The sequence below is a fragment of the Elgaria multicarinata genome, chromosome 3 (assembly GCF_023053635.1).
Source record: "Elgaria multicarinata webbii isolate HBS135686 ecotype San Diego chromosome 3, rElgMul1.1.pri, whole genome shotgun sequence".
NCBI classification, from domain to species: domain Eukaryota; kingdom Metazoa; phylum Chordata; class Lepidosauria; order Squamata; family Anguidae; genus Elgaria; species Elgaria multicarinata.
Genome location: NC_086173.1, coordinates 40,485,220 through 40,502,210, shown reverse-complemented (window position 1 = coordinate 40,502,210; position 16,991 = coordinate 40,485,220). Strand labels below are relative to the sequence as shown.

The window sequence follows — 16,991 nt, the reverse complement described above, 5'->3', positions numbered from 1 at the left end:
TGTTATCCTGGGAGATGGACAGAGATGGATACAACCCCATACCTTTGGTTGATCAATCTTGGAGACCAGTTTTTTTATTATTATTATTTATTTATTTATATAGCGCCATCAATGTACATGGTGCTGTACAGAGTAAAACAATAAAATAGCAAAACCCTGCCGCATAGGCTTACATTCTAATAAAATAATAATAAAACAATAAGAAGGGGAGAGAATGCACCAAACAGGCACAGGGTAGAGCAAAACTAACAGTATAAAAGTCAGAACAAAATCAAGTTTTAAAAGCTTTAGGAAAAAGAAAAGTTTTTAGCTGAGCTTTAAAAGCTGCGATTGAACTTGTAGTTCTCAAATGTTCTGGAAGAGCGTTCCAGGCATAAGGGGCAGCAGAAGAAAATGGACGAAGCCGAGCAAGGGAAGTAGAGACCCTTGGGCAAGTGAGAAACATGGCATTAGAGGAGCGAAGAGCACGAGCGGGGCAATAGTGTGAGATGAGAGAGGAAAGATAGGAAGGAGCTAGACTGTGAAAAGCTTTGTAGGTCAACAGGAGAAGTTTATATTGGATTCTGAAGTGAATTGGAAGCCAATGAAGAGATTTCAGAAGTGGAGTAACATGGTCAGAGCGGCGAGCCAAGAAGATGATCTTAGCAGCAGAGTGGTGAACAGAAACCAACGAACTGATGTGAGAAGCAGGAATGCCAGTGAGAAGAAGGTTGCAGTAGTCCAACCGAGAAATAACCAATGCATGAACAAGAGTCTTGGCAGAAGAGACAGACAAAAATGATCGAATCCTGGCAATATTATACAGGAAAAGTTGTATAATTAGTTGATGGATACAGTTGTTTATTTTATGATGCTATTTTAGTTCGAGAGTAATAGTGCAATAGAAGAAAAAGACATTTTCAATATTTTCCTTTTCATTTCCAAACACAGAGCTTTTGTTTATTAACTGTAGATTATTTTACACTTCTCTGAGTCTTGCAAAAAGGCACATTTGAGGTTTCAGTAATATGCAACCATATTTAAATTTTCATTAATCAACCAATCATTTGCAATTTAACTGATCAAACAGTTCAGTCCTTATACATGCTTACTCAGAAGCAAGGCCATAGCTAGATGGGGCGATATCCTGGGGCGATCCCCAGGATCATCCCTGTGTGTCCACATGATGTACAGAGGATCCCGGGAGCAGGGGGGGGATGCCCTACCCTTTGAGAGCTCGCTTTTTCCCTGGTCTCGAGCTGATCCCGAGACCGTGGAACATGTGTGCAGACGTCGCGTTTTGTCCCAACTCGCAGTTATTCACAGGGAGCCGTGCATGGGGCGCAGACCTCCTCAGCAGCTCTGCGCCCATCGGGTGGGGTGGGGGGAGTGGGAAAAATTTAAAATAAAAAATCCTTTCCTTTTGCACACAAGCATTCATGCGCTCTGCTCCTTTAACAAAAAACAAAACAAAATGGCGGGCGTGACGTCCTCTCCCTCCAAGGTTGTCGTGCGCTGTGTGTAAACAGAGGGGGAGCTCTCGCGATAAAAATATCGTGAGATCCTCACCCCTCTGTCGTGCTAGACCTGGTAGGTCTAGCTGAAGCCCAAGTTCCAGTCAGTTCATTGGGGTTTTCTTCCAGCTAAGTGAATATAGAATTGAAGCCTAAAACTTCTTTTACTGAACAGCCCTAACTAGGAACATAAAAAGTTGCTGGCAGCGGCTCTCCAGGTTTCAGGCTGGTCTTCCAGCCCTCTCTGGAGATGCTGGAGATTGAACCAGGGACTTCTTCCATGCCATGCATATGCTCTACCACAGAGCTACAGACCTTCCAAAGTTAATTTTAGGTTAAAAACAATTGCATCTGCCCGATTTAATTTAATATATTAAAGACAGGAAGCATTGTCTGTTCAGATAGTCTACTAATATGAAATTAAATTCCTACTAACTCCAAATAATCATCACTTACCTGAAAAACATTTATTTGGGATTGAACTCCATCAATTTCCATGAAAATTGCTTCTGAAAACATTGTTCCTGAATTTTAGTTCCATAATAGGTAGATATCACAAAATCTAGATAGATAATGCAGAACTTTTATTTACTTGATTATTTACATTGGCTCTATTTGCATGTCATGGCAAGTTATGAATCCTGACTGATTAAGCCATGAAATGCGCGAGCAGAGTACTTAGTTCATAGAATCATAGAATAGTAGAGTTGGAAGGGGCCTATAATGCCATCGAGTCCAACCCCCTGCTCAATGCAGGAATCCACCCTAAAGCATACCTGACAGATGGTTGTCCAGCTGCCTCTTGAATGGAATGTAGTTCATGTAGCCGATTTTCTCCCACTCCGCTTCTCACTCCATATGAGCAGGTAAGCAAACCAAGAAGCTGCAATTAAGTATAGCTTCTCATTATGTCTAAATCTGAGACTATTGGTTAATTGCTCCCAAACAAGCCAGGATCAGATGTCAGACTTAAAAGTGACCTCCAAATCCTGGCTTGTTCAGGACAAATTAACCATAGTCTTAGAGTTCATACATAAATTAGAGGCTGTGCTTAACTGTGGTTTCCTGATTTGTTTACCTGTTTGCATGAAAGGCAAAGTGGAATTGGAATAAAGAGGCTGCATACAACAGAATGCTTCTTATGCACATCATCATTTAATAAGCCAGAATCCATGGCTTGCCATAACATGTGAATACAGTCATTATCTGAATGTTCTCTGATAAAATTCATATGCATCTCATTGTATGCCAGAAAATCACTGCTACCTGTTTTAGAATCCCATGTTTACAAGACAAGTAAACGCGACACGACAGTGCTGCAGACAGATAGTGGTTCAACTGTCAACTAAAATACCAACTATTAAGGCAAGTATGGATCTCTGTTGTCAGTTCTATGGATTTCACAGTAGCTGTTGTGCTTTGAAATAGGAAGAACCAATAATATTTTATGGGTTCCATCTGATATTCTGGAACAAGGGGTGACCCCCTAAAGTTAGGGACAAAGAGAGACCTCACTCACAAATCCAACAAGACAAGGTGTTTAGTTTTCAACTCAATGAAACATACAGCAAGTTCATCATTATGCTTTAGCAGTAAATAAGAGCATTCTCTTTGAACCTACATACCCAAAGATTTTACTTCTGTAAAAGATCTAGGCATTTGGTAATCCAGTCATAGCTTTCTTTAAACTCTTCCACTGGTTTCTGCAAACCTGATCTAGCTTCACTGCTGAGTCCTGCTTCTGTTCTATTAGCTTCTTCCTCTATCCACCTCTGCAGCGCCTAGAAGAAATGCACTAATTAAAAGTCTAATCAAATGGACATGAAGGATTAAAAAAGCAATCAACTGGTTTGGCATGACACCTCTGTTCTATACCAATGACTTAATTTTGTGCATATTTCAGACTAGAGTTTCCTCCAGAGACTCTAGTTTCTTTTCTCCCTTTTATCTTGGAAGATAAGAAGACAAAAGAGAAGCAAAGAAATGAACTATAGCAATGCTTTTACATTAAACTGGCAGAAAGCAATACAAAGAAAGCAGATCTACACACAGCATAGAGTGGAGGTTCCACCTGTTAAGGTCACCTAGAAATAATTTTAGATATGGATTTATCCCCTCATAAAGAGTGTTAAAAATATAACTAAGTATTGAGCAATTCACAATGATAAACTGTATCTGTAAAATGCAGTGCCTTCCAGATATTCATGTCTCATGATCTAGGGTGGTTGTGGTTGAGAACTACTGGACTGAGAAACTATTTCCTCAACCCATATAGTGTTGTACAAGGATTCAGGGGTATCGCACAGGAGAAAGTTATGTTGATCTCCACTTAAACTGAAGGTGCAGGAGCTCTGGTAATGCTGATGTTGCTTGCCAGGATAAACAACAATTTTCTCCTGTCAGATATTTTTCCTCTTATTCCACTGAAGCATCAAAGATCATGGATAGACTTCTGCAGCCTTGATAGTTAAGAAAAGCTTGGTGGAAGAGTCCTGCTTTCATTACTGATAGTTATATTTGGGGTTGGGGAACTTCCCTTGTCATATTGTCATATTGTGGAAGTTTGACTACAAAGCACAGGTGAGCAACTCTGAGGGTGGGTGTCCAGGGGCCATTTTTGCCCCCATTCCACCCCCATCCCTCGGGTAGCACTCTGCAGGGCACCAGAGGGGAAACCCCACCCCCCACTAAGGAAGTCTAAAGTGGACAAAACTTACTGCCTTAGTGCAGATATTTAGAGGGCCTCAAAGTGCCTTATAGGCTGGGTTCTTATATTACCTTACTAACATGGGAGCTACAATAGCATAGGTGTTTCCCAAACCACCATGTGAAGTAAGAAGCCCAGGAAGACATAGGAGGAGACCATGCTGTGGCTCCTCCCCACACCCAGAAATGCAACAAGGCAGTAATACACTCAGGACTTAATGATCTTGGGGATGGGGTGGGCTCTTGAGATGGTAATGTAATGTGTATCATTTCACTTACATGAAAATGTGGTAAGGCAGCCCTGCTGCATTGGTGGGCCTCCTGCTCATTCTGTTGACTTGGACCCTGGATATCTGTCCCAAAGTCTTGCCCACACCAGCATAAGATTGGCACTGGTACAGGCTGTAGATACAGCATGGGCTCTTCCTGCATAATCTGGGACTTCTCATATTAACCTGTCAGGCTGCCAAGGAGCAGCAAGGTAGCAGCTCCTACACTGCTGGGACAACATGACCTTCAAGCCTTAGTCCCATATTTAGAAGTCATATGCAAGAACAAAAGGATACATAGCTCTGTCCTGAATGGCAACGTAGTCTGCTGCAGAACAAGCTCTTTGTACCTTGTATCTTTCCATCATGTTGAAGCCCAGGGCAGAATGCAGCTTGCGCAGACAAATGGGGCAAAGATCTATTGGGCGTCGGTCTGATTCCTCCAGGTGATTGGACCCCTGCATAACACACTGCAACCACTGACAGTGATGGAGGCCAAAGATGTGCCCAATTTCATGAGTCAGGGTCTGAAACACAAATTTAGTGCCATGTACAGTAATGGTGCTTTATAAATAAAGGCAAATCTAATAAGCCAACAAATAAATGGGATTCTTATTCTAAGAAGACCAGTCCCACGCCACTATATTGTTAACCCTTTTCCAAGCCAAGGAACACACTTTTTGGATGGTGGGAAGCTTAAAGGGGTGATCATTTTATGGTTAAATAATTTGAGTTAATTCTTGCTGTGCCACATAACATGAATGAACAAAAAAACTATACTCTGTACATAACTGGGATTGCTCTGTTAGAAAATGTATTCTTCCCATTCTTGCTCTCTTCAATTTATTTAGACCTTCGTTAAATACAAGTTCTTTTAATGTTTTAGCATTCTACCTAGCACAACAATGACCTGCTTTCAGTTTAGCCCACTTCAGCAGAATTACAATTGATGCACATTTTTGGATGGGAAAAAATAGATACAAAAGCCCCTTTAGTTAGTAGACCAGGGCAGATCTCCAACTTTTGAGAGCTTCCTGTAATCCAGGAAGTAGCAATGGGACGAAAATCTGCCTGGGCCTGCGAAAGCAGCAGACAGCTCTGTATTTGTCCCTCCCAGGCCTTGAATGACACACCTAGCGGATTTTCGCCCCATCACTGCTGCAGGGCAAAGGGAGCATAGATCCGGGCAGAACTCTTAACTGAGATGTGAATCTGGTGACCTATTCTAAGATATTCTATGAAAACCAAACGAAAGCAAATTGTGGAATTTCCACACATCCAGTCAAGGTGAACAGAGCCAAATCTGTTTTATACAGGTTGAGAGGAAATGTGGGTACTAAATTGTTTGAGATAGAATATGTAATGCCAGGAATCCAACACACACTTACTTTGCAGGATCTCAGGAGCAGTTTACTTGTGATGTCAGGTGTGTAGTAACCTTCAAACACAGAATAGTCAGCTGGAGGAACCTTCTTTGTAGTTGTCTTTAATACGCCTTTATAGTTTGTACTATAAAAGTCGCTGTCATACCTGGCAAAGCTGAATATCCCCATTCCTTAACATAGCAAAAAGGAAATCAAATTGGCAAACTGTTACACTGACAGGGCAATAAAACAAATAAATAGGCAAAATGTTGAACTTGCAAAGAGAGTACTTCTAGAACGTCAGAAGTACTCCTTTCTTCACCCATGAGAATGTGACATGGAGGAATCTTACTATTAGATCCCCACTGAGACTAGGGCAGCTGCAAAACAATCTGGACAAATGAGCCAGGTAAGGTCAGCAAAGATCCCAAGTGTTCTCTAGAGCTCCAGAGCCACTTGTGGCTGCACAGCAGACAGCTCCAAAACTCTGCCAGTCTGCTGTAAGAACTGGAAGTCTGTGCTGGAGGACTTTGTGAAGGGATAAAAGGGAATTATAGGTTATGAGGCTGGGGAATCCTGGGCTCCTCTGGGGGCTCCAGTCCTATTGCAGCCTCTAAAATAGTACTCTTTAGGGTGACCATATGAAAAGGAGGACAGAGCTCCTGTATCTTTAACAGTTGTATTGGGAAGGAAATTTCAGCAGGTGTCATCTGTATATATGGGGGACCTGGTGAAATTTCCTCTTGATCACAACAGTTAAAGCTGCAGGTGCCCTGCCCTCTTTTAAATCTGGTCACCCTAGTATAGTTCCTGCACCTTTAACTGTTGTGATGAAGAAGGAATTTCATCAGGTTCTCCATATATACAAATGACACCTGCTGAAATTCCCTTTTCTATGCAACTGTTAAAGATACAGGAGCCCAGTCCTCCTTTTCATATGGTCACCCTAGTACTCTTCAACTTTATCACACTCAGGACCCACCTTTAGCCCTAACCTGCTATAATGCCTGAGAATTTATTATTTTATTCTTACATTTGAATCCTGCCCTTCCTCTAAGGCAAAGGTGGGCAACACACAGGCCACACACTATACACAGCCCCTCCCCTCCGCCCCTATGCTGCTGAAATGCACAGCAACAGCAGCAGCATGAAAGAGAGAAAGAAGGGGGGGTGGAACTAAAGAAAACTGGTTTGCTAGTAATTTTCAGCGACAATATTACAGAAAGGTAAAAACGACAACTTAGCTTAAAAATAAGCCACGTTTGTCTTTTACTGCTCTGTAATGGGTTGCCACTAAATCACTGTTTTGCTTTGTTTTGGTTTTGAGGGCAGCACAGTGGTGCCTGCAGGAGGTCCAGGGAAATCGAAAGTCCCCCTGAAGTTGCTCTAAAGGGCTCAGAGAAATGCTTTTGTTCACAACAATCTTGGGAGGCGGGTTAGGCTGAGAGAGTGTGACACACAGCTGAACTACCGATTCAAAACCCCAACCCTCTAGACACTTCACCACACTCATCTTAAAAAGACACAATATAACTGTATATATCTGTCTGATCCTCCTCTGAAACTAGTTATTACCATGCCCCAAGGCAGCAAGTTGCAAAGTCCACTGGCGTACTACATGACACACTCTTCTTTGGGGGATAAATAGCACTTCAGACAGGGCAATTTTCATCAGGAAAATGAGACAGGAGGAGAATCACAAGGGCCATGGTCCATACTGATAGGCCAAGCCCAAACCTTTCTGAAAAAATAAATAAAGCAACAGTCTCATGAAGTTTGTGTCAGGATACCTTACTGCCCTAGAAAGCACGCAAAATGCAGTCTCTAAACTTCATTATTAAATGACTTCACATGTACTACTACTGCCCTCTTGTAGTCAATGTATGTACAGCAGACCTCACAATGAAAGTATACCTTCAGAATACCTTCAGAAAAACGATCAAAGGGTTAGAGAAACTCCCTATTAGGAAAGGCTACAACATTTGGGACTGCTTAGCTTAGAAAAAGACAAGGTGGAGACAAGATAGGTTCTACAGTACAGGACAATAGGACACTGGGTGGAGGACAGAGGCAGAAGGAAGGGGAGAACAACCCATGGTGAGACCAATCATCCATTGCGTGCACCTTGGGTTCTTCACAGAACAACCTACACTGCATAGCTTATTCGCAGGGTGGGTTGTCGTGCGGGGCAAACCTGCCCAGTGTGTCTCTCCTAGCCTGTCTTAGTTGCCATGTCAGAACAAAATCCACCATAGGAAGTCAACAAGAAACCCCCCTGCAAACTTAAGAAAGCCATAAAGACTGATCTCTTCCGGCAGGCCTACCCAGTTGAATTTTAAGATGCCTTTTTTAATGGTGTGCTGCTTTTAATGATGCACTGGTTTTAAATGTTTGAATTAGTTGTATGTATTTTATGGTGTTTTTATTAGTGTTGTACCCTGCCTCGATCCAGATTATTATTATTATTATTATTATTATTATTAATAATTTCTTCCAATAAGTGGGACTCTTATTTACAAGAAAATCTATGCAATAGCACTAACATAATTCACCAAGTTATACTGATCGCCGGGTTAAAGAATATGTCCACTTCTGCTCTGCTATATCTTAATATAAGGGGGAAACTACTGTGTGCTGAACTACATGGAAGTTTTAAGGAGCCTATTGCAAGAAGCAGGACTGGCATACTCACCAACAGAGGGTTGGGTCATCTAATCCTCTGGAGCAGATCTGGAAAATGTGGGACAGGGAGATGGCGTGGGGGGAGCTGCAGGGGAAATTCACTCCACTGTTAGTAGACAGACAACAGTTGGATACAATCCCTGGCTGTTGCCTATCATGTTTGCAGAGAGTGGAAATGTGTGCAGGAGAGAAAAGATTTTATTATTATTTTTATTTTTTATTATTTTTTATTATTATTTATATAGCACCATCAATGTACAATGTAAAATGTACAACTGAGATGAACTGTGTGGAGTAAGTTAGGCTATGATGTAGAAACACACCATATAAAACAGGACGTGCAGCACATTTCCCTCTGCAGGGCAGGTCCTGCTCCCTTCTGGCTATAACAATGCAAATAACAGACATACTTATCAGCAATTTGCTGATTCAGTTGTCAGTCTTGCTCTATCACCATGCTTCAGGTAGGCTATTTGCCTGTTTTTCAATGCTATTTGTGCATTTGTGAACAATTCTCCCAAAGAAATACCTACAGGTAAAAGTGTTTATATTCCTAAGAAATGTTTTGTTTTGTTTTAAACAGTACTTATAGTTTATCAATCTGAACATTATGGCTACAAAATTGCTCTGGGGATGTGGTGGGGAGAGGGAACAATACATTTGTAATATCCCAGACAGCAGTTAAGCACTTTGCATAGTTGGCTTCTGTTGAAAACTTGCAGATCTAGTTTTTCCTCCGTATGAACCTGAAGAAAAACAATTTTCATTTGTACTTTCAGGAAAGCCCACTGTTCAAGTAATTTTTTGCTTGCATTCAGCCTTAATGATCCGTTTGAGCCAAGGACAAAAGAAACCTGTCATATTAAACTAGACCACCTTGGTGACTTAATAAAATAGTAAGAAATGGATATACCTTCAGTCAAGGAGGCTTGCCCAAAGACAAAATTCCAGGAGTCCTTTGGATAAAGATCTATCATAGTTATTCCCACAATGCAGAAAGCATCCTTGGGCTTTTTTTTCTTTAGGTAATTCAAGAGGTGCCCTGCATGAAAAACATATGTAGTTCTCTCTCAAAAGAAGTACAAGAGACCACCATACATAACCCAGACACCTAGCCACAGCATTAATACTAAAAATGATCAAGAGAGATACTAAAATGTCATACATACACCCCAATTAACATACCACATATACAAACAAACACAAAGAATATGGATCATGAATTAAAGGCGAATGGCTTTTGATACAATCTAGCTCCAATAAAAACAATGTGAAACTCACAGTTGATCTCTCTCTCTCTCTCTCTCTCTCTCTCTCTCTCTCTCTCTCTCTCTCTCACACACACACACACACACACACACACACCTTCTATTTGCCCTGTGAGGGATACAGGAGCACAAGTACAAGTGTCTACTGAGAGAAGCCATAGCTTAGGGAGACCATATGAGAAGGAGGACAGGGCTCCTGTATCTTTAACAGTTGTATAGAAAGGGGAATTTCAGCAGGTGTCATTTATATGCATGCAGCATCTGATGAAATTCCCTCTTCAACACAACAGTTAAAGCTGCAGGAGTACTGCCGTCCTTTGTATCTGGTCAAGGGGCAGGGCTCCTGCAACTTTAACTGTTGTGATGAAGAGGCACCTGCTGAAATGCCCTTTTCAATACAATTGTTAAAGATACAATAACCCTGTCCTCCTTTACATATGGTCACCCTACCATAGCTGAATGCTTGCATGCAGAGGGTTCCAGGTTCACTCCCAGGCATCTCACATTAAGCAAGTGACAGGGAAGATCTCTGGCTAAGATGCTGGAGAACTGTTGCCAGTCAGAGTAGGTCACATTGGGCTGGATGGACAAATACTCCGACTCTAAGGCAGTTCCATAGGTTTGTATATATTCAAGCATTGCTCTTTGCCAACATTTATATGACTGGGTTCCCAGCCATACTTCCTATATGCATAGTTAAGAGTGAAACAGCCCCAAAGGCCCAAATTTATAAGTTAATAGAAAAGCCACAAGATTCTGAAAAAACAATACATTTGAAGCACCTTTTTAATTGGTTTGTAATTAAAACCAGTCATTCTGAATTCATAATACTCATATTTTCACTTACCAACAAGAATGTCAACACTTTACTTTAACACAACTCAGGCTTTTAAGACAGCCTCCAGAACTGGCAAAATTGATCCAAGACATGGCCATGTGCCAGTCCAACAGTGTTCCATCCATAGAGATGTGAAGGCCCAGAAAAAAACCGGAAAAATTCAGAAAAAACAGTTCCCCCCCCACCCGTTTTTTCCTGAAGCCTTTTTTGTGTTTTTTTCCAAAAAATTGGAAAAAATGAAAAAAATGAAGAAAAAACGGATTACGGGATGTTTTATTTTAGCATGATGAATAAAATGTTTAAGACAAGGTGTTTAGATATTTACTTCTCCAAATGATTTCTAAAACCTGAACAGTATCAGATTATTACAATGTCTGTGCACCAAGGACAAGCAAGTCCTAGGTTGCAAACTGAGACTACAACTCTCAAATGCAAGATGAAGATGCATTTCTGCCTCTAGGGGGCACTTCCATGGAAGCAGAGACTGAAACTAATACTGATAGCTATAGGTCAGAAAATGAGTCTGATTAAATTTCATGCATATTCATTGAATCTTGGTTCCCCCCACCCATTTTTCTGATCTTTTTATGGGAATGGGGGCTTTATGTCTTGACAATGGAAGACTAGCGGAGACATAAATAATTTTCTTTGTTACTAATGTTGGTGGTTTCTTCAGTTGTTGTTTTTTAAAATTGTTTTTTGCCTGCTCCTCATAAACTGGCAGAATCGAAGAGGTTCCTTACAGTTCAGGTGTTCCTAACAGTTCAGGAGCTTGTAGCTCCATTTGTTACAAAAAAAAAAAAAAAAAAGTTTAAAAAGTAAATTAAATTTGTAATAATTGTTTGAATACACTAGTTTTAATATACCAAATGTAAAAATTTTATGCCAAATCAACTTGGACATAATTACATTTTATGTTCCTAAAGTAACAAAGTGACTTTCAATCTGTAAAAAGTGCTAATATTGCATTATTTCAATTTTTCTGAAAATTTTCTCCCCCCTCCCCCCCAAAAACAGAAAAACCCCATTTTTTTCCATGACTTCAAAATTTGCAGAAATTTTACATCTCTATCCATCCATTCCTCTTACCTGCATGGATCTGCAGATTGTGTGTGTATTCATTGACTCGAAAAGCACAACCCGTCTGTGAAACAGGCACTGGCCCTAAGATGTTTACAGTCAGGCCATAGTAAAAGGCTTCGCAGTAATCCTTTAGCCATTTCATGTAGACATCTGTGCTAACTCTGGAATCTCCAAAAGTACCTTTAAGAAAAGCAGCAATTTTCAGCTTCAGCTTTTTCTTCCATAGGAAAGATAACCATTTCTATAACACCTTTTTAAAATGTGAGATGTGCTTTGCAATCTCTATCTCTGTCATCAATATGTGGATGATACCCAGCTCTATCTTTCCTTTTCATCAAACCCAGGTGAGGCAGTGGCTGTTCTGAACCAGTGCCTGGGCAGGGTAATGGACTGGATGAGGGCTATCAAACTGAGACTCAATCCAGACAGGATGGAGCTACTGTTGGCAGGTGGTTCATCTATCCGCCGAGGTGATGTTCACCCTGTTCTGGACAGGGTTGCACTCTCCTTAAAGGATTGGGTCCATAGTTTGGGGGTGCTCTTGGATCCAGAACTGTCACTTGAGGCACAGGTGAACTCAGAGGCAAAGAGCACCTTTTATCAGCTTAGGGTGCACCAACTGCACCCTTATCTGGACAGAGACAGCCTAGCTACAGTTATCCATGCTCTCATAACCTCGTTTGGATTACTGCAATGTGTTATACGTGGGGCTGCCTTTGAAAATGGTCTGGAAGCTTCAGCTGGTACAAAACAGGGCAGCCCATTTACTAACAGAGACTGGCCAGCAAGACCACATCATGCCAGTGCTTTTATAACTTCATTGGCTGCCAGTCCAGGTCCGGGCCCAATTCAAAGTGCTGGTACTAAAATTCAAAGCCCTAAACAGCTTGGGGCCAGGTTATTTGAAGGAACGCCTCCTCCCGTATGTACCTACCCAGACCTTAAGATCATTCACAGGGGTCCTTCTCCGTGAGCCCCTGCCAAAGAAAATGAGGCAGGTGGCCACTAGGAGGAGGGCCTTCTCTGCTGTGGCACCCCAGCTGTGGAATGAGCTCCCTAAGGAGGTTTGCCTGGTACCAAATTATACTCTTTTAGACCTTTTTATTCTCTTAGCATTTTAATTGTCTATAAACTTAATTTTAACTTTGCTGTTTAAAATTTGTATTTTAAATTTGTATTTCTGCACTGCTGCTGATTTTATCCTGGTTGTGTTTTTATATGGTATATCATGCTTTTATACTGTTTTATACTTTGTATGGTTTCAATTTTTTGAACTGCCCAGAGAGTTTCGGCTATTGGGCGGTATAAAAATGCAATAAATAAATACATAAACGAGTCATGTTTCCTGTAACTGGCTCTGGGCAACAATGTGGCTGCAGAATTGTAGACCCAGCTGAATTGTCTGAACGCTTTTCAAAGGCAACCCCATCTACAGCACACTATAGTAGTCCAAACAAGACTAAAGCATGTGTTGCCATGGCCAGTTCAGACATCTCCAGGAACAGGCGCAGTTGACACACTAGCAAACACACTCTTGGTCACCACTGAAACTAGAGATCCAGGATCTGTGCTGAATACAGAAGTATACCCAAACTGTGAATCTGAATTTTCAAGGGGTGTGTAATCCCATTCAGCACAGGTAGAATCCCTATTCCTTGATCAGCCTTTTGACTGACCAGGAACACTTCTGTTTTATCTGGATTAAGCTTCAGTTTGTTTGCCCTCATCCAGTCCATTACTGGTATCAGACTCTGATTTTGAACTGGAACAGCTTCCTTGGATTTAGATGAAAAGGTGAGAGAGAGTTGGGTGTCATCAACATACTGCTAACAGTGAACTCAGGAACTCCCAATGATTTCATGTATATGTTAAATAGCATGGAGAACAAAATAGAACCCTGAGGCCACGTCATCAAACAGAAGTCATCCCAGACAAATCGATGAGGAGACCATGGTCACTGGTTTTGAAAGCTGCAAGAGTCCAACAGATCCAACAGGAACAGAATCCCCCTGCCTAGTTCCCAGTATAAATTGCTGGGAACCAAAGGTCTGTCGACTGGAAGGGATCTAGTTAATCTACCTCATCAAGGAAACCCTAAATGCAGGTTGCTTACCTGTAACTGTAGTTCTTCGAGTGGTCATCTGTGCATTCACACATATGAGCTCTACGCCTGCACAGAGCTCATTTTGGGAAACTTCTATGCTGAGTTAGACGTTTTTGGCAGGAACCCTCCCCACCATCTATTGCACATGCTCCACAGTTTCCCGCCCTTCTCCTCAGTTCCTTGAGACTGAATTGCTGGCCCCATAATGAGGAGGTAAACCACTCGTGGGAACAGTGGGTGGGTTGTGTGAATGCACAGATGACCACTTGAAGAACTACATTTACAAGTAAGCAACCTGCATTTCTTTGTTGTGGTCTCTGTGCATCACACATATGGGCAATTAACAAGTCCACTTACCGGTGGAGGGTAAGGTGTAGATCGATGTCCTATTGCAAAACAGAAGACAAAACAGTTCCCCCAAAGTTGCAATCTGCCCTGGCTCGAACATCCAGGTGATAATGCAAGATTAATGTAGAGGGTATAGACCTGGTAGCCACCCTACATAAATCTGGGATCGATGCCCCTCTTGCAAAAGCAGTCAATGTCAAAATGCTGCGAGTCGAATGCGCTCTTATAGGGTCATCCAACCCTGGATTCCTGAGAGATCAAGGCTTGCCTACAACTACCAATCTGCTCCTGCAATGGGAAGCTGCAAGAAAGTGTTGGTAAGTTTTAGAACACTCGCAGTACACAGAGGTTAATGTAAGGCCCAATAGATGTCCTATGTGAACTGAGTATATCCTAAAATATACCCTAGATTTTTGTTCTGTAGCAGATGTGCAACAGTTCCTTGCACAAAAAAGTCAAAGTAGAAAGGATTCCCTTAAGACAAAAAGATTGAAAACAACCAACTTAGTTTATATTAAATGGTTCGTTAGCAACTTATGCAGCTCATTTCACACACTTCATTAATCATTGGGTTTTGAAACTGACTAACTGATCAAGCAGACATTACCAATGGGCTGGACATAAATCCGATTCTTCTGGGGAGATGGTGTATTTCTGCAAGGGTCATGATAAAACTGTGCAAAGTCCTGGGTGGGTTCTGGGTGCGAGATAACCCAATCTGAATCAGAATGCAGCGTGATGAGCTTAAAGAGGACACTGTCTGGTTGGAATGCTTCATTTAGCAAAAGCTTCTCCTTAGGCTCAAATGTCTCATAAAGCCTCACAAGCTGAGTGTCCTTGGAGATCAGAGCTACCTTCAGCACTTGCTCAGAATGTTTAATTACCTTCATCTAATAACAAGAGAGAGAGAGAAAACCAAAACTGGTTAGGAAATCTGGATCTCACCTGAACACACTTTTATTTTAAACACTTCCCCTTCCTCCATCACACCATCAGTCACCCCTAACAAGCTCTTATGAACAGAGTGGCAAACCAGCTATGTTTTGCAGCTTGCTGCTTATTCAGCAAGTATTATGTCCTACATATGCAACATTCAGCTTCCTCATTCCCTTCCTATTTCCATACCCAATCGTCATTTCACAATCAGCTTCTGCTTTTGGACAAGACTGGCATGGGAAACGCTGGCTGCAAGCTCACTCATCAGCCTTGTTCCGTGTATTATGTCATGGGTCACTTTATCTCAGCCTTTTTAAAACAAAAAACCTCCAGTCACTGTTACATTCGAGGCTCATATTGTACCAAAATCCAGATGGTTATTGCATCCAATACAATCTATAACAACATCTGTCCTAATGAATCAGAGCAATGATTTATGAAGTCCATCACCCCACCTTCAACCATGGCCCATCTTAAACACTTGAAAGTCATTCAACAGATTGTAAGCCTATGCGGCAGGGTCTTGCTATTTACTGTTTTACTCTGTACAGCACCATGTACATTGATGGTGCTATATAAATAAATAAATAATAATAATAATAATAATAACAGCACAGGGAACTAATGGAGTTCTCCATTCTCGGTCATAATGGCTAGATTCACACAAATCTTTTCTTTGTATATATTTATATTTGTGGTTTCACGGGGAAACCTTTGTCAAGGTGACATTTTCATTGCTGCTTTTAAGATTGCTTCTTACTATTTTCTGGCTCAATCCAGACTTCAAAGTTTTCACCAGTGTGGAAAGCCATTATCAGGACTGTGCTTAAATTTCCATTTTAAAAACCCATTGTGCCAAGATCTCAAATGCTACCATAAGAAACTGTGAATTTTGATTTATTCATCTGGTTTCTGAGATGTGACCAAACATCTCTTTGAAATTTATCCTTACAGATTTAACAAAAGTGCTTTTAATCAAAAGATAAATAAAATTAAGTTGAAGTTCTCAAGATACTGATCTCTGAACCAAACACCAATTGCTGCATTGCACAGGGTGACAGCACATCTAGCTCAACATGTGCTGGAATGTTGACAGACCAGCTGTCAGCAACCCCTTACCCCCAATATTAACCAGTCAACTTGTAATAATTTCACCATATAGTTACCATGTAAAAACAGTCCTGGGAATCAGATCTGATACTAATGCTTCAGCACTTAAAAGTAAGGCTAGGCAACTGGCGATGCTAGAATCTTCCTACATAATCACCTCTGCCCCCCCCCCCCTTTAAAGGACCTCCATCTATTTCTTTCTTAGCCACTTTCTCTCATGTAAACTAAGGCACACATGACTGCCTAAACTAGGAATGGGTGTGTGGCCCTCCAGATGTTTTGGCATACAACTCTAGAAAGCATAGCCAATGGTGAGCGGGGATGGAAGTTGTAGACCAAAAACTCTGGAGGGCCACAAGATGCTCAACCCCTGGAATACTTTCCTAGTGAGAACAGCAGGATACAACCCTCACCTTTATGTGCCTCAGTCATTCACCCAAAGGGTTTCCGTAATGTAAAGGGCAAGATGCTCAGTAAGTTGGGATAAAAACCATCTTTTCAAGAGCTTACATGCACACTGTGCTAATTTATCAATTGGATAAAAGGACATTTGTATCACCTTCAATTTTATTTGATCCACAAGTGATACATTCCAGATTCAGAAAAGACCCCAAAAGCTACTTTACACTTGTCCAACACATTAGGCATACCTGGTGGAAATTGCTACTCCCCCCCTTTGAACAGTAGATATCACATCCTATCCCAAACTGCTTTTAAAAGACCCTTCAATTTCAAAAGTAGTTTGCCACACAGCAACTACTTTGGAGGGAGGCTGCTCTTTGACAAACAC

At 41.3% G+C, this 16,991-nt stretch overlaps 1 protein-coding gene across 1 annotated transcript in view; it reads right to left on the bottom strand.

Annotated features, from left to right (window-relative positions):
* The window catches only part of AMZ2 (archaelysin family metallopeptidase 2), a 66,519-nt gene that overhangs the window by 47,632 nt on the left and 1,896 nt on the right, over nt 1–16,991 (bottom strand). Inside the window, exons 2-7 of the mRNA XM_063120047.1 lie at nt 14,763–15,045; nt 11,710–11,883; nt 9,428–9,556; nt 5,857–6,023; nt 4,819–4,995; nt 3,119–3,274 (exon numbers count right to left, since the gene is read on the bottom strand). Coding sequence (XP_062976117.1) covers nt 3,128–3,274; nt 4,819–4,995; nt 5,857–6,023; nt 9,428–9,556; nt 11,710–11,883; nt 14,763–15,045 — 1,077 coding nt within the window. The 3' untranslated portion in view covers nt 3,119–3,127. The remainder of the gene's footprint in view (nt 1–3,118; nt 3,275–4,818; nt 4,996–5,856; nt 6,024–9,427; nt 9,557–11,709; nt 11,884–14,762; nt 15,046–16,991) is intronic.